General features: G+C 33.7%; 1 protein-coding gene across 3 annotated transcripts in view; it reads right to left on the bottom strand.

Annotated features, from left to right (window-relative positions):
- Positions 1 to 19,378, bottom strand: part of LOC106458895 (alpha-1A adrenergic receptor-like) — a 59,555-nt gene that overhangs the window by 24,740 nt on the left and 15,437 nt on the right. For 2 of the 3 annotated variants that reach the window (XR_002610458.1, XM_022385253.1), the window contains exon 2: positions 13,251 to 13,373. The exons of the other annotated variant lie outside the window; for it this stretch is intronic. Coding sequence is in view for 1 of the 2 variants with exons in the window: in XM_022385253.1 (XP_022240961.1) it covers positions 13,251 to 13,259 (9 nt within the window). In the remaining variant the exon portion in view is untranslated. The remainder of the gene's footprint in view (positions 1 to 13,250; positions 13,374 to 19,378) is intronic. 3 annotated transcript variants of the gene reach the window in all.

Raw genomic sequence — 19,378 nt, 5'->3', positions numbered from 1 at the left:
CACGAACTCTCCGATGATCATCGTTTCCAACTAGTGAACGTTGCTTCGTCTCCTCTGGCGCGTAATGCGCGTGAACCATTTTTGGACAGAATTGTCACAGGTAATTAAAAATGGATTCTCTATGTGAATATTAAACACCAAAACCAATGGCTCAGTCCTATACAAAAACCACTTCCGACCCCAAAACCTGGACTCCATCCGCAGAAAGTGATGATTTGCAGTTGGTGGGACATCAAAGGAGTAGTTCGAACTTTTCAATCTACAGCGAACTATCAATGTAGAGATCTACAGTCGGCAACTGGAACGTTTAAATCAAACCCTTCATCAGAAACGCTCTTCACTCGTCAATCGGAAGGGTGTTCTTCTCCACGACAATGCACATACTAGTATTAATATACATAAGAAACTAGTAAAACGTGTTTGCACATTCTCTAAAATCCATTCACTCAATTTGGGAAATGTCCATGATTGCCTCCTGATAAAACTTTCTTTTTTACTTAGACGAAGTTTTTGCTAGAGCACTTACAAACTTTTACAAAGACTCGTTTCGTCTTCCCTCGAGCACCGGTATTCCTTAATATTGTTCTACATAAATATTCCCGTTGCTGGGATGCTCTTACGTCATGGTTACTTGTTTGTACATCGTATCTCACAATGACATAGCTACAGCTCTTCTTTACATTTCAATTACCAATTACAATTACAAAAAACAACAACACAGTTGTTGTATATATAAAAAAAGAAACGAATTCTCATATAATGTGGACAATATCTACAGTTATAATTAGTATAGGTATATTGTAAATCAAAATGATATTGTTAAAAAGGTTCTTTAGAAAAGACATAGTATTTTGATTAAAGCTGCTCCCATATAAAATCATTGATCGTGGCCCTTTGTGCCTTTTAATCAGGAACTGACAGACATGTAAAAGTATCGTGATCTGACTGGAGAACGAAATGTCAAGCTGCAGGATATAAACATCACTAAGAAAACTATTCGACAAGATATATTGATCAACCTGTTTCCTGAGTACTTTAAGCAGTGAATGGAAGAAACAGACGACTTTATTGCGACGTTCTAATTTGCCTTAGCGAGTAATTATGTGTGTGGGTGTATGGATGTATTTTCAGTTAATCATGTTATTTTGTATTTCGTTCTTGCCAAACAAAGATTGAAACATGCATCCATATAAACGTGTTTACAGTTCATGACATCTTATTGCAGAGAACGCCAACAGAGCTATGTGATGATCAAAAGTAGAATTATATCTTAATTTATTTATAAATTCTAAGAACTTTGGCATCATGTGAAGTTCTGAATGTCATTTATTTTCTCTCACTCTTTATACACACACACATATATATATTTACACTAGAGGTGCGTATCTTATCATAGTAGCCGACAAAATACGTATCTAGATATTGATGCCGCGATACGATAAGTATTTAGATACAGAAGTTTTACCAACGGTTTGTTACAAAGTTTCACAGTCCTGTCTGTAATTTATTATCTATATTACTAACATTGTCTTATTTAAGTACTTTACAGTTTACAGTGCTTTTTCAAATTCTCAGGTTTGATCAACTGAATGGCAGCTGGCAAGAGAAGTAAAATAAAAAATTTAATATCTGTCTATCTATTTTGTTATCATTAATTTATCATGTTATTTTGCATGTGATGTTTTTGATAAAATAAATGAAGACAACATGTAGTACTCAATACTCATCTTCCTTTACTGAATCATTAATTCTTAGCAAAAATACTTTATTAGAAATTATGATATTTTTCTGCACAAAAGACTTATAATGTTTATGGAAAGCTTGTCAAATTTCGTGAAGATACATACAATCGCATCGGACGACGTATTAATATCGTATCGCGGCTTCACGATACGATACTCGTACCGTATCGCCACAACTTTAATACACACACACAATGATAGCAATCAGTGGTATAAAAACGTTTTGAGCATTATATATACGTATATAGGATGTCTTTAACCACATTATGTATATATATATGTGCATAACCGTTTTAACTGTGAGGGGTCCCTCGCACCACAAAAACTAAAATACATGTAACAATTTAGACACTGGAGTGAAAGACTTTCTTGCAGCTGGAAAATATTCTACGAAAGTCCAGATATCGAATAATATTAAGCTACAAATATCCAAAAAGCACTAAGACCTACATTCAACTTTAATTATCGTATATGAAATAACTTATACTTCAGTGCACTTGTTTTCCCCGTTTGTCCCATTTTTGAAACATTTCAGTAACGGAAAACGTCAGTTCGCATTAGGTGGACAATTAATTTGTTAGTTAGTTTTTCCGGCTTGAAATTCTGCTCTAGTTAGGAAGAAGTCAATATTACTAAACTATTTCACTACTGTTATGTATGTTGTCATTATCAGTAAAATATTTTTTTCTTAAGATCAAATTTAATCATGTTGATTTGGCAGGTTATTATTATCCAATATTAATACACATTGTTTGTTTGCGAACTCCTCTCACAATTTTAAAGCTAAGAGAACCAAAGTTGGCAAACGGACGCGGGGTGGCACGAGGTATTTTCGTCTGTATTGTACAACCTTCTATCAGGGGGTACCAATAGGACTGAAACGCGCTCCGGGAGAACATCCAGGGATGTTGAGGATATAGGAGTAAGTTTTCAGGGTCGAAGAACCAGAATGTGAAATTAGATTTTGTGTTTCTGGCCCCCTTTGGGCTCCCATGGATGCCATGTTTGAAACTATGTTAATACTTCTACTGATAAACCAGTGGGACCAAAAGGACACACGTGCTCAAGTACCACAGCCGGGTGCCCTGATCGGTTACGTTTTCGTATATAAACCAACCTTTATTGTGGCTATAGAAGTAATTGGGTTAATGGATGAGTTTTATCGGTATATTGAGGTCTCTGTGAATCATGAGAGGGGGAGCCTTTGAACCCCATAACAGAGCGTGGGTACTTATGTTAATTTAACGTTTCGTGTATACCAAAACTATTGTTGTCTGGGAAGATATTTGAATAAAGTAATTATTATGGCATGGAACTTTGTTTCTCAGACACCACACAATCGATTCAGTAAAATATTTTTTTAAGAACGCCATACTTTATTTGTGATATGCGATTCCCTTGTACTCACATCAATATTGTTTAGTGTTCTGTCGTCTTCAGGCCTATTTTGTGACAGTTAAATCTGGATGATGCATTTGAAACAAGTAGATAAGTTATTCACTAGAAAACCTCTTAGTGTTCGGTGTTTCATCCATCTTTATGTACGCTCATGAAAGTCGATACGAAAAAGTTTCTGTTTCTGCTTGCTATGGACAGACGCTATCTTTAAGGTAAATAGTATTTTAAATCAACTTCAAATAGAGTTCTCAGAGAGGAGTAGTTCTTACGCATTTTTATCATTCAGGGAAGGTTTTTCCTCTTTTATATTCTCCATGCATTATATAATAACAATAAATAATTCAAGAAATGTAAAGTAAGCCATAAGCAACGTTTGGTCGTTTTTAAAAAGAAATTCCGAATAACTTAACATAATTAATGTATACATAAGTGAAGCAACCGACTTAAAAAACTGGTGAGCTTCATACTGAGCTTATCATAATGTATATTTACTTGTAAGTGCAACGTAGATTCTTTGTTACAGGCCATGTTAATTGACAACATTATATAATCCAAATAATACCTAAACATAAAGTTTATATGTTTGGTCGTGACAGAATTTAAGTATTTATGACTAATTATTTTACGTTTTTCAGTTGTTGAATCCTTCACTGCCTGTTTATCGAAGTATTTATTTATTTTTTCCACAGTTATACTGCCCCAGTGGCATAGACTTATACCGTTAGAAACAGGGTTTCGATATTCGTGGTGGACAGAGCACAGATAGCCCTTTGTGTTTAATAATAACAACCACAGTTTGGGAAATGCTATAGAGAGTTCAAACTTATTTGGATGGTGACGTGACTTTATTCATAACATATGAAGATAAATGTGATGCAAAAACATTCTGAAAAACTATAATTTTTTCGTAGTAAAATCGGCCAACATGTTTCTGTTCGTGCTAACAGAACCAGATAAGGTAAGTTTTTAAAAGTCGTTATCAATAGTACAGATAGAAAACACCATAGTTTTGTGATCACTAGTTAAAGTGAACCGTGACATCACAAGATAACGAAAAAGAACATCAATGGACCTACTTTCATCAGGAGCAAAAGAAACGTTCAAAATCTTAACGCTCTATAGTCTATACTATACTACCTGAAACATTACGTATAATCAACATAAAATAACAGTTATAGGATAAAATTTATTAAAACATTAAAAAAAATCTTGTTTAAAAGTTTAGGAGGATAACTGTAAACAAAGTTTGAAGATTATGTATAAATACAACAGTTTCTGTAATCATTATTAATTGTTCTATTTATCTTGATAAGGAAGCAACATCTCAAGTAAAACCGTATTTATAAGTTAGATATTCCACCTAATAGTCTGTCCAATGTATTTTTAATTACTGAATTATATGCAACATATTAAATATTGCTCAATAGTCTTCGATAGGATTTACAAACACTTGTGCATTTTCTTCCTTGTTTCGAAGTTATAACATTAAATTACACACGCATCGCATCGAACTTTGCTTTTAAGAAAATATTTTTTAAATCTAACAGTGTTTCAGCAAAATAGAGGAATTACCATATTTCTAGAGTATATTATGTTTGGCCAGTAAAAACACACACACACATACACACAGTTATATACATATGTATACGAGAATGTCACCTTTCTGGTGAAAAAAAAATTGAAGCTTCTCTTACGAGACTTATAGTCTGTAATTATAACAAAGTTCTGACAATCAGTTTTATTTAAAGCTTATCAAACCGTCTTTGAAGCTTTTATCTACTTTTCAAATTCTTTCATCTTGCACGTGACCAGATTTACTAAGTTTCCTTTTTTTCTGCTATTTCATTTTGCCGTTCCCATTTTGTGTGAAGATACGTTATTTTAGCTTTTACATTATTATTTTCTTTAATAGCGCTTGGTGTTTTTTTACAGATGACGCAACAGAGTTGATCATTTGAAATTTGATTTTATAAAAATAATTTACGTATATGAATCGAGATTCTAATATTAGAAAAAGTATTTTCAAAATACTTAACACTACAAACACAAATTAGAATTATTTCTTTTAAACACGATTTTCCTCACTGCAAAACAAAATCAAACACGGTTTGTTTGTTAGTTATACATTTCGCGCAAAGCTACACGAGGGCTATGTGCGCTAGCCATCCCTAATTTAGCAGTGTGAGACTAGAGGAAAGGCAGCTAGTGATCACCACTCACCGCCAACTTTTGGGCTACTCTTTTACCAACGAATAGTGAGTTTGACCGTCACATTATAACGCTCTCACGGCTGAAAGGGCGAGCATATTTGTTGTGACGGGGATTCGAACCCGCGACCTTCAAATTGCGAGTCGAGCGCCCTAACCACCCTAAATAAATTTCAAAACGCACAAAAAATTCATAAAGTTTTTTTTGGGTAATCTTATGTAATGTATAAAATGATGACGAGTAACCAAATCCAGTCATTTCGTTATTACAGCATTCTTCATTTAAACTATTTTTAGCGCCAATTCTCAAAAACCATGGCAGGTTTAGATTTAAGTTTTAGTTTTGGTTGTTTTTAAGCGCAAAGCTACTCTATGGGCTATCTTCGATCTGCCCAACACTGCGCAATAAGCCTTCAAACTTATCACTGGAGGGGAAGAATCGTTTGTCAGTTATCTTTACATTGACCATTCTAAGAGCTCAGAACATTAGAAGTGTAATAAATGAAAGATACTAGGCGAAATAAAAAGGTTTCGCTTATTTAAATAGTTTTGGAGATCCTACATATTTTGTTTAAAGGTTTGTTTTATTTTTCATTATTGATAAAAAATGGACGGATGCTTCACAGAAAGAAAAAAAGGAAAAAGAGACGCATATAGTTGAAATATAAATGCTAGATATAATAAACACAATGCTATCTAGAAATGGAATGTGAATAAGACGAAAAAACAAAACAAAACAAAAACAAACTTCGTTTGTTGTTCAGCAAGTGTAAAGATGGCGATTTGGGATCAGGGACGAAAAAAAAAATTAGCACTAGAATTCTTTAAAACCGAACTCGAATGCTTACTCGTACTTACTTATAACGTTAAAATTAGGGATTTAATCCCAGCGACAGACTCAGAGCAAATAGTTCATTTTGTAGCTTCACTTTAAAATAAACAAATCAAATTAAATTCCTTGCTTATTCCCATTAATGCTAATTATTCTAAGAAATTAAAGGTTTTATTAGTACATATACAATTGTTTTTTAAACAACTATGCTGATATTTATATATGTTTTTTGATACAACTATATAAAAAAATACAGCAATCACTTCAACATACGAATCGTTAAGCTATCTTGTAAGTTTAATGAATAATGATTAAGTTTAGGTTTTAAAAATCAGCTGTTCACTTGAAAAAAACAACAAGAACAATAAATAAGTAAGTTTATATAACGAAACTAGACGGTACGAAACGAAAACAAGTTTAGTTAAGCATAAAGCTACACAGTTGGCTATTTGTACTCTGTCTACTACAGGTATAGAAACCTGTAGTAGAGGCAATTGAAAAAATATTTTATTATATATTATCAATTTATGCTAAAGACAAATGCAAGTCTGCATATTTTCGTCGCATAGTACAACAACTTTATATAGCCTGTCGTTGTATGAAGTAAATTGAATTTTTATATTCTGATTACAATAATATCTTTCGAGATCCACGAAAGCCTTTCATTTGCATCCTGTTTTTCTTACCAGCCAAAGATAAAATCATCTTTTATCTAAGTTTCAAATTAGCAATCTGCAAATTATACCAACCAAAAATGTTCCCGATAAACATATCACAACATATATAGTGTCAATATTTCAAATCTTTTTTAGTTAAAACTTCCAACTACAATATTTATTTCGGTATATTTTATTAAACTTTTGAAGGTCAAACAGGAACCATCACCGAGAGAGAAATCCAGATTGTGAACAGCCTATACAATTATATGCATGTCGGACTGCTTATCGAAAAGTCAGACATGATACGGTGAACACACACTTCGCATTTCCAGCTGTAGTTGCGTTTTAAAAGTGCTTGTAGATCTCCAAATTCCAAAGAGCCGAACAGAGTCCTTATGGCGGCGGATGCTGCTGGATAGATGCCTTTTCTCTAGCCACTAGTTCCAGGTTAGTGATATCTATACCGTGGTTTCTGACCTGGCCGTTTAATCCACATACGCATAAAATTCCGTTTAGTTTCCAATTCCAACTCTTCTGTAGTGTGTGTAAAGTTTGAAGAAAATATGTAACGTTTTCACAATATTATTAAAACTCGCTGAAAAGAGTTTTAGTCTAGGTCGAGTAATTCCGGTATTCGGTGAACTTTCTTCATATTTCAAACTGAGTTAAACACGTTGAAAATAATCATCCTACTCTTTAGTAAATCCGACGTTATAATTTCTTAATGACAAAGGATGAACAAGGTAAAATAAATTACAAAATTTCACCATTAAAATATTTCAAAAGCCGTAGATCATTAAGCAACGTGGTCTATGCTGTCTAAGTGTTAAAGCAGTATTGTCATAAGATACCTAATCTTGCTCTTGGGTTGAAAATTAAAGTATCATATTAAGTATCATTTTGATTAACAGTTTCGAAACACATTTAGTATTTACAAATAATTTTTTGGTAATGCATTAAATTGTTTGTTTTTGAATTTCGCGCAAAGCTACACGAGGGCTATCTGCGCTAGCCGTCCCTAATTTAGCAGTGTAAGACTAGAGGGAAGGCAGCTAGTCATCACCACCCACCGCCAACTCTTGGGCTACTTTTTACCAACGAATAGTGGGATTGACTGTAACATTATAACGCCTCCACGGCTGAAAGGGTGAGCATGTTTGGTGTGACGGGGATTCGAACCCGCGACCCTCAGATTGTGAGTCGAGCGCCCTAACCACCTGGCCATGCCGGCCAATGAATTAAATAAATCCTCAACTGAGTTTTGACTCGGAGCGATTTCTTGTGAGATGGGCCTGGCATAGCCAGGTAGTTAGGGCGCTCGACTCACAATCTGTAGGCAGTTGGTTCGAAACCCCATCACCGAACATGTCCGCCCTTTCAGCAGTGGGGGCATTATAATTTGACGATCAATCCCACTTTTTTTTGGTAAAAGAGTAGCCCAAGAGTTGGCAATGAGTGGTGATGACCAGCTATCTTCCCTCCAGTCTTTCACTGCTAAATTACGGACGGATAGCGTAGATATCCCTCGTGTAACTCTGCGCGAAATTCAAAACAAACCAAACGAAAATCTTTTGAGATGCGACCTTTATAGTTGAATAATGACATTACATTTATGATTTACTTCTGTGTTCGAGCAAGTTGAGTCTTTGCTTTTGTTTGTTCAAAACTACTCGATAACTAGTTGCATTAGCCGTTCCTATTTTGAAGTGATGGACAAGAGGGAAGGCAGCTAGCCAACACCACACACCGCCATCTCGTGAAATACTCTAAACGAATATCGGGATTTGATCGTCACTCTTATAACGCACCCACGTGAGAAACGCGATTTTTATTTTATTTTAATTTATTTCTTGCTGCTAACAGAGTACCAATCACAGAACTTCGGATTCACAGTCCAGCATGTTAACCACTGGGCCAGTCTCAAGACCGGATTCGAATTTCAAATAAACTAAAATTGAAATATGCTTAAATATAGATTTAATAGATACTCGGATTCTCATATTAAAGTCATTAGCTAAGGTCTAGCTTAAAGGTAGATAATTACATACGTTGTGGTAGTAATAATATAAATTATCATATATATAAATATCAAAAGTTTTAAGGTTTTGGGGTGAGAAGGTGAATTATCATATATGAATATCAAAAGTTTTAGTTTTTTGGGTGAGAAGGTGAATTATCATATATAAACATCAAACGTCTTTAGTTTTTTGGGTGAGAAGGTGAATTATCATATATAAATACCAAAAGTTTTTAGTTTTTTGGGTGAGAAGGTGAATTATCATATATAAATATCAAAAGTTTTTAGTTTTTTGGGTGAGAAGGTGAATTATCATATATAAATATCAAAAGTTTTTAGTTTTTTGGGTGAGAAGGTTCAGATTATTTCAAATTTTATTCCCTCGCTAGTGTTTTCAGTCATATTATAATTGTTTTGCATGTACTCTAAATCTGTTCACCCAGAAGTTAATAGCTATGTTACGTTTTTATCACAGGCGGTAATAACAATAATTGTAACCTCAATAGAATTACCAACTGGCTCGGCTACACGCATCAAAAAAATGTAACACGCTAGTAGCTAACAAGCCAGTTTCAGCACCTATATCTGAATTATCGATCATCGATCCCCTCTTGACAATAGACTGTCGCGTAACTGTCGTCCAAGCACATTACACACACACACACACACCTTATCGTTTAGATTACTCGCATTTTTCTAAGTACTCATATCTCAATCTCCTGAAAATAAATGGAGCAGATATTGGTTTTCGCGCGATTACATAGTTATGGGGTGGTCTAGCTGCATTGCACATTAAAATTACAAAACTTAGGAACCAATAGTATACCTTAAAGAGAATAAGGCAGTTAAAATTATTTTCATGACAACTGAAAGCCCATTAAAAATATAGCAGTAAACAATTACTGTCGACGCAATACTTGCAAGTTATTACCAACGATCTTTACGTAAGTCAACACTATTTTTTACTGTAAGGTCCAGAGTATTTCTTTCGTCGCTAAATTTTATTATTATTTAAAAATGTGTGCACATTTTTCCTATCGCTTTTTATAGTCCACAGGTGGGTCAAACACAAAGCTAAACAATGGGCTATCTGTGCTCTGCCCACCACGGGTATCGAAACCCGGTTTTTAACACTAAGTCCGTAAACTTACCGCTGCCCCATCTTGGTCCGGCATGGCCAGGTGGTTAGGGCGCTTGACTCGCAATTTGCGGGTCGCGTGTTCGAATCCCTGTCACATCAAACATGCTCGCCCTTTCAGCCGTGGGGGCGTTATAATGTGACGGTCAACCCCACCATTCGTTGATAAAAAGAGTAGCCCAAGAGTTGGCGGTGGGTGGTGATGACTAGCTGCCTTCCCTCTAGTCTTACACTGATAAATTAGGTACGGCTAGCGCAGATAGCCCTCGTGTAGCTTTGCGCGAAATTTATAAGAAACAAACAAACTAGTTATAAACGAACAAACAATCGTATCTCTGCTGGGTACTCAGTAGCCCGATAAAACTAAAAAAAAAATAAATTATTTTTAAGATAACGAAACAGTACAAACTTAAATGTTTTCAGATTACTTGTGAGAAATTTGAGGTTAATAGATTCCAGTAAATCAAGTAAGCTTTCACGACAACTAAAATCACAGATTTGCATCTGATAAATCATACAGTTTATTACCAAGACGAATTAAAATAATCGACAAATAATTTCCATAGTTTATAAACTGGAAAATTTAAAGTTTTTGATTTTTCTACAAAACAGTTTTACGCTGCATATATTGCGTGGAAATTAGAAGGGAAAAAAAGCCATATAGCTACTGGTAAAAGTGCTTAAAGGAACTATGCATCAGGTTTCTCAGAAGAACTGAAACCTTAGTGAACAGTTTGTAACGTGTACTCAAAGATGACTAATATAAACTAAAATATTTTGTTAGAAAACAATTTTATTAGTGAATTTTTAACTGAACCAGGTTGTGCTGCGTAAACGCACGTATTGTGGTTTGCTTCAATTAGTAATGACATACAATTCAAGCATAAAAAAGCGGCAAAAATCTACTGCAGATCGATATGCATTTTTCCCTGCCGATATATCATAATTATTTTGAACTCACAGATGGCGTTCTTTGCCATTTTGTATACATAGGTGACCAAATCGATCAGCTTGGGTTATGAACCATTTTGTTGTATGCACCGAGACTTCTAAACGAAACTTTAGATACTAAACTTTATATTCTACTAGCATTTTTAAAACAACCTAGGGCTTCAGATTATGCTTATCGTTTTATAGTTCTAGTCACAGAGCTTAGAACACAGGTAAAAAGAAAAATCAATTGGCGTGATATATACATTATTCCAATGTTTTGGATTGTTTGCATAATTGGTATTTTACAAAAGTACCTTAAATAAATATGTAATAATTATTTACGTCATATCTTATCTATAATTGCATTTAATAAATGGTGTACTACGGCTTATAATAAAACTATACAACCTTATTGTTCCAATTCTGTATTACCTTCCAAGCAATACTTTGAAAATCTTTTAAAGAAGAAATCTGCTTACTTGTACTCGTAACTATGCATATAAAAAATAACAAATAAACAACTAGTAACTGAAGAAGGTTAGAAATATTTTGATAACCAAGACATAAATCACAGATTATAACGACTCAGATACAACGTAACTAAATTTCGTGGATTTTTTTTTTGAAAACTGCAGGAGCCAGCTTGTGAAGATGTAAATGATGGTATTTATCTATCTTGATTTCAAGAACCAAGCAATAAAAATAAATAACATTATACACAACAGTGTTTTCAACCTAAATGTCATCCGCTACCTTGTGCTAAGCATTGTAAGGTTAATGCACAGCCATCCCTAATTTAGACCACAGAGAGAGTAACCAATCAACAGCACTCGCTGCCTACGCGGTTACTATTAACAGAATAGATTGATTGATTGCTACAGTTATAACACCCTCATAGGTGGAAGTTCGGAGCGCGTTCATCGTCATGTCGTGATTTAAACCTAGGACGTTATGATCCACAACCCGGCAGGTTAACCTCTAGAGCATGCCAGATCCGGACAGACAAATGAAATTAGGGAAAAACCGATAAAGTTTGAACAGCAAGACGTGTCTACTGAAGTAAAACCCACTCTTGAAGATATAATACCTATTTTAAACATTGCACAATCACGCAGAATAGATTGTTTATTGAGATTTACACACACACACAAAAGAAAAAGAGTAGAGAAAATAAAATAATGGGAGTCACTGGTCAGGAGCTTCGTTTGCAGTTATCTCAACAAAACGAGAATCGTCTTTGCATTATTCCTCCCACATTGTGCTTTTTATGGGGATTCGCCTCATATCAAAAACTGAAACCTTTGGAGTTTCCCAGTAATATGCCCCCGCCCCTAACTACCAAAACATGGTTACGTCACTGCTCGTAATCTTCACGTATAGAATCAATTTTTAAATCAAAGTTAGAAGCAAACGCGAGTGCTTCAGGCCTTAACATCTTACATCCATTCTTTGTACTGTTATTTATCATCAGGGTCATTTTAGAATTTCAGTTAATATTTTATCGAATATATGAAGATATTGTTGAAATACGCTATCTTTCCTTGCAATATTAACATTTTAACATGTTACGTTTTACATTACCATTAATTATCTAGATATCGACTATAACTTCCGGCTAACACTTAAAATATATTTTTATTTATAAGTATATTATATCAGTTTATCACAGTTAGTTGAAATTAAAATTGGAATCCTAAATTAATAATTTGATGAGTAAGGTTACTTTAATGATTAATATATATTATACGAGGTCATTTGGTGAGTCATAATTATAATAATGTTTAACTTCATTCTGATGTACACGTGTTTGTAATCACGAATATAATAATAAGATACAGGAATAATAGCATATTTTTGAAAATTAAATAGTTTGTACAAAACTTTTTGCTTTTAAACTGGTGTTTTGCAGTCTGTATAAAGACAATTGGAGAAAATAAATTGATGAAAAATGTTTTTATAAAACGTGTTTTTCATTTATACTTATACATATACATATCTTGCTGAGTTAATTATGAGGTACACGGTCATTTAAGTCTTTTCCGACAATTTCTTACAAAGGAAATTGGAAAATTATTTCATATTTCCGATAGTATTTTTTCTGTGGAATTTTAAGGAGTAATTTTACTAAAACCTAATCTAAATTTTACTTAAACCTAATCTAAGTTTTACTTAAACCTAATCTAAATTTCTTATTCGCCTTCTTTAGAACGTGATTTAACTGTAGAAAACAAAACAAAAATCAGTGGAAAAAATTAGATAAAAATGACAATTCTTTCTGTCAGAAAGCTATTTCCATATACGGTGATATATTTCCACTCCATTACCTGATGCATGTGAATCTAGCTTTTTGCCGAAACACCCTTTCTCACATCTACTTCTATGTCAGTGTCTGTGTTTCAGTCTTCATAATGGATGAAATGCTGTTGCGCGTTGTCTGTCAGAAGAATCTGGGAGAAAAAAGAAGAAGAAAACAAATTAAACAGTGCGCGTAATTTGAGCTTTGCTGTAATAAAGAATGTTGGATCTCAGATAACGTATTTTTTTCAAACGATGCTTTCGTACAGAAAGAAAAGAATGTGAAAAAAATCGTGCTTAAAGGTTTGTCACTGCACTATAAAAATGTAATGTAATTTGTTTTTCAGATTATTCCATTTTGGATTTATTTTTACCTTTTTTGCTACTTTAGATGGGATTTAAAGATGTGACTTTTTATACAGTAGCAAAAACAAAAACAAATGTTTGTCGTTAATCCTGAGAAGAAATGTCAGTGTCAATTCTATGGGTAAGTTTGCATTTTATTTCCCTGGCTTGATAGAGCATTATAGTCATAATAATTAATCTCAAATAAAGTGATATATCGATAGCAGTGTGCTTATAATAAATAACCAGTACAATAGAAAGAAAACAAACATAGATTGATATTAGCTGAAAGAGATAACAAAACTGAAATATTTGTTTTGAATTTCGCGCAAAGCTACACGAGGGCTATCTACGTTAGCCGTCCCTAATTTATCAGTGTAAGACTAGGGGGAACTCTTGGGCTACTCTTTTACCAACGATTAGTGGAACTGACCGTCCCATTATAACGCCCCCACGGTTAAAATGGGAGAGCACATTACGAATCTAGCGCTTTAATCACCTGACCATGCCTGGCCGAAAGTGAAAGAAATAAGGTATGAAAGTACCTTACTAAAGAATTCAGACTTTAATTGAAAATGAAAACTTTAAAGTGAACGAAACATTATGTACATGTAGGCTTAACGGCCATGTCAAAGACCTCTAGTTTTCAAGTATAGCCATTACTAATTTTGAACTGCGGACCATAGGGAAAGTAACAAGCCAAGCAGCACCCGGTACAAGGGCTTTCTCTGGCTCTTTGAACCTAATAATGTAATTGACTGTCACTTTTCTAATGCACCTATAGCTGAAAGTGCAGAGTGCATTTAGCAGCATCAGCCTCGAACCCCAGATTTTTCGATCAGCAGCACGACACGTTAATGATTGGGCTACGCCTGGTCCATTTTTACTTTATACTTATAAAAATTTTAGGTAAGTATGCAATAATCGGAGAAAAATGAATTCATAAGCTTATGTTAAATAGTTTTATTCGATGTCTTCTGAAAAGCTGATACAAGTTAATACACATTTTAAGTTAGTGTCCAGTTCCTCAGAAACTTTTGCGTTCAGAAACTTTTATTTCTGCAATCACAAAGTAGGAAATTGTATCTAAAAGAATAACATCACTTATAAATTTAGAGTGACTTGATTTGACATGATACAAAATGTTACTAAAGTTATTCGCCGTCAGCCATCATAGTTATCACTTAATTACACTATTTCCTACCGATAGTATTAGTTGTTTTATGCAGCTTGTAGGCCTTTTTATTAAAAGTAGTTTGTGAGTCAATTTTTCGATTTCTAGTTATCTAATCTACTTATTGTAAATCGCAATAGTAGTTCTACTGATATGTTTCCAGTTCCCATCCCATGATTTATTTCCTGCTCGGCGTATTCCCTGGACTTGTTCGTGTCCTATTGACATTTCGTAAATTATTTCCTTCGTCAACCACATTTCATTATTTATTTCCTATTCCATTTACTTCCAATGACTTGTTACCGCTCTTCTGAGATCCTTTGATTTGTTTACTGTTCCAACTATGCTTTAACTCTTGCTTTATCTGTATTCTACGAGTGTTTCCTTTTAACTTACATCGCATGACTTGTGCTTATTCTATAAACTTTCTATGATTTCTTATTAGTCCTCTTAGTATGCCGTGAGTTGTTCATTCTTCCAATTATAATTCATGCTTTATTTTCATATTTATCTAGGTCCTCTAATTTGTTTTCTCACATTTACATACCCAGAAAATTTTTATGCCCCAAGACTTATAAAGGTACACCGTTAATTGTTTTCTGCTTTACTAAAATCTTATGACTCTTTCTTTTTTATCATATTATATTCCTCTTTAAATAACCTGTTTTCTGTTCCTCAAATAAAAATAATCGATACATGCATGACTTCAAATTGGAACATCTGAATTGTCCACCTGTCTTCAAGAACCTTACCTCGTTTTCCGCTGGTAATACTTGAAGTGATGAAGACTAGGAAATGTGCTTTACAAAGAATACTTTTAAAAATAACTCGCAAATATTTGTTAAATTCGATGGCTTTTTTCATGCTTAGACGAGCTGATATATACATATATATATTTACTTTCCTACATCTATCTTATTTTTCTCCTTTTCATACTTAGCACAATTTTACTTTTATATAAGTAAAAGCAAAATTACCCGTCCCCGGTGATGTAAAAAGTTGTCAAACTATCAATTTAAATTATTTCATGAACTTTAAAAAAACAAAAGTGAACTGTTTTGTACTCTTGGTTTCACTCAGAGCCAAAGCTCTCAGTTATTTATACTGCCCACCGCGAAAGTAATTGTTAAGCATTTCAGTCATATCAAAGCCGCTGAACAATAACATATGGTAAATCTACATTTTGGTTCTTTAAGTTACGTCATAGTTTGAAATGTGATTGATAGTGTGATTAATTCCAAAAAGTTTCATGTAGACTATCATGCTTGCGAAATAAAATTTAGCATTAACATTATTCATGCCTGTTCACCCGTCACTTCAAAAATTAATGTTGAGCTTTGCCTGCGAGCGCAGCTTTTCAAACGAGAGACAGACGAACGCTCGGACAAACATCGGTTCTCAATATGTATAAGATATCTCTTCAATACGGAAGCCCATGAGGACACTCATTTTTTATTTTGTTTAATATCTAACTCAATCATATTTTTGGTTTTATTTAAAACTGTTATTATGATTTTTCTTTCCTTTAAACGTTGTTTCTAGAATTTAATTTTTGTTTCTCAATATTATTCTGAACTTTGATTTTTTTGTTTACTTCCACAGCAATGGAAAGTCATGTGCCTTTTCCTTTTAAGCCACATAACAAGATGATGACAAAAAATGATTCTACGCTGGAAGAGATAGGCTTATTAACGACGTTATATCTTGCACTTTTTTTCATGTATTATTTTGTTTTTCTCATAAACAAACACATACTTCTTCCATATTTACTGTGCTTTAAGTCCCCCAGTGGCACAGCGGTATGTCTGCGGACTTACAATGCTAGAAACTGGGTTTCGATACGTGGTGGGTAGAGCACAGATAGCCCTATGTGTAGCTTTGTGCTTTACTACAAACAAACACATAAAACTATGCTTTAACTCATTTGCTAAAATGAACTACCGAGTTCGTTAGAAATTCTAGTAAGCGAAATGACATAACAATCAGCGATTAAGTTGGGTAAATAAAAAACGGTTTGAATTTAAAAAATAAAATAAAAATATCGATGTTTCCTACGGGCTTCTGTGCATTTTTAATATTCTATAGATTAATCCACAATGCTGAAAACCAAAAATAACATTGGTGGTTGTGCAATGCTTTTACAGGCTACTGGTTCAATTGTGTGGCAATAATCATTGATCTTTGTAAAATCCTTGTAACAAGATTTAGCATAGTACGGGTTTTCAGGATAAACAAATTCAGCATTTTTCACACAAATCAGGTGAACCATTTAAATCCACATATGATAGTTTATACGTATTTCCCCAAAGTGAGTTCAGTCCGAAACTCAGTTTCTTCTTGAGAAAAAAATAAAGAAACTGTATAACATAATATGTGTCAAACTAATTTTTTTAGTAGCATATATAGTGATGTAAATATACGGGTGTGTTGGGTTAAAGATTCTTCTACAGTAGATGTCTGTGACTTGTTGGGGATAAATTCGATAATAAACAAACAGCACTCACTCCACTTGTTTTTAAAATAACATATATATTCGGAACAAGTTAAACATATGTACAAAAATTATTTACACTATGGAGCTCATAGGTGTATCTTAAACACTATACAATTCGTTTCTTCTTGTCAAAGTCTACTCAGGCCAATACAATTGCTTTAGAATTCAGTTGACAAGCCGAACTATTTTTTTCTATTTTTATCGAAATAGTATCCATTTATAATTCATTTACGCTGAGTCACAGCAGTTGTATTTTAAACTTCCAACAATTGTTTGCTTTCCGTACTTCTAATAATCGTCTGCCTTTTGCCAAAGTCCACGCACCCTAATTATTCTACTTATCTCTTTCAAACTGTTAATCTCATTCTAACATATCAACCGTTACGCCATTCACTCCCACGACGGTTAACTTTACGTTTTTTAACTTTTCTCTGACGGACCTTCTCTTTCACATGACTTTACTTTTATCCTCCTTCCGCTCGTCTGGTCGCACCTATTTATACGCCTATCCTTTAGGCCTCCTAGAAATCTCCATAGCCTTGACAACAATGGATTGCAAACAAAATGTTTGATAGATTCTACAGTGATGAATTACAAACACAAAATAAATAAAATAATAATACCACCTACACTAAACAGTCTTTCATATCTGACAATATGGAAAGTAAATTCGGATAAATTAAACACAAAAAGGCTTACCTAATTTTTTTTATTACTGCTTTCAAATGTTAGAAAATATTAGCATTTTTGTAAACTTGTTAATTTAGGTGACAAAAATAGGCTTTAAGGAGTTTTGTATACTTGTGTTTAGAGAGGACTACTTCTACCATTCATAAACAAATGGGGCATAAGAAACGATGCCACAGCAAATCAGAAAATCAAGGAAAGCATTTATTTTAAAATGTTTTTACGGAATTTCTGCCAGTATCTATGGAAAACATTACTTTGGCTGGATAAGAAGGTGGTTAAGCTAGTTTTTGTAGAATACAAGGTCTGCAAATGAAAGTGCATCTTGACAAGGTCTCCAATCATACATCAAAATTCGAATAAGCGTTTTGACAAAAAATCGTAAATATAAAATGCTTTGTACTGCATATAAGATAGAAATTTGGATAGACTTTTATCTGCCGTCATGTTCGGTTGTTGAGTTCTAGTACTGAGGGAAAGACCTCCTGGACAGGGACGTGTAGTAGTTTATTTTGTATTTTCGCGCAAAGAAAAAAGGCAGATAGTCACCAATGCCTTCCACCAACTCTTGTTCTCTTTTGTCTAACCGAATATTAATAGGATTTGACCATTATTCTTATAAACTCGACCCCCATGAGCGGAGTTCGTTTTTTGCAGTGTTGGAATGTGAACCATGAACCTTTGGGTCCAAATTCGGGATACGCCAAGCCCGTAATGTATGACAGAAAATAAATACATACAAATACTATTTTTACATGTTTTTGATTTGAAATCCACTGTAGTCTAATTAAGAAGAATGTGAAACAACAACAACAACAAAACAACTGCAATCTACTATAATTTTTATAACTATGAGAAATATTAAGCATACTAAAGAAATACTTATGAATTGGAGGAAGCATTTTCAAAAATCTGATTTACTATAATAAGGTTTGGAAATGTGCACTGCTCATTTTAGTGGAGAGTCATTTTATATATGTGTTTCTTTCCTAATAAAAAGTATCTTTTATCGCCATAGCTGCAGATATAAACACTACATCAAATAAGAAGGCTAACTTTATGTACAACCAAAATTATGTGGTTAACATTTCATGCAAATGTTATAAAGTAAAATAAAATAAATATCCCTCAACATGACCACATATATGAAACCGGTCATGTAATATACTGTTACGTAAATGCTTGTTTGATAATTCCCCGTAAAAATTCTTCCCGAGGAACTTCAGTGATACAAGTCCTTTCTTAAATAAAACTAGTTTAGTCTTTCTCAATACAACTTTGCAATACACAGAATTTCCACAGTCACTTTAACTTAAACACACGCTATAATTCAGAACGATTCACGCATTTTACTTACGGTCACTACCACTCACTTGACTCAATTATCTGTCTTTATATCTGTCTATCTGCAATTATCTCTCCACTTTATTTACCGGGCTTATATACTAAAATAGAGA

The sequence above is a fragment of the Limulus polyphemus genome, unplaced genomic scaffold (genome assembly GCF_000517525.1).
Source record: "Limulus polyphemus unplaced genomic scaffold, Limulus_polyphemus-2.1.2 Scaffold530, whole genome shotgun sequence".
Lineage (NCBI taxonomy): Eukaryota > Metazoa > Arthropoda > Merostomata > Xiphosura > Limulidae > Limulus > Limulus polyphemus.
The sequence above is the reverse complement of the archived record's forward strand: the minus strand, read 5'-3'. Positions and strand labels throughout refer to the sequence as shown.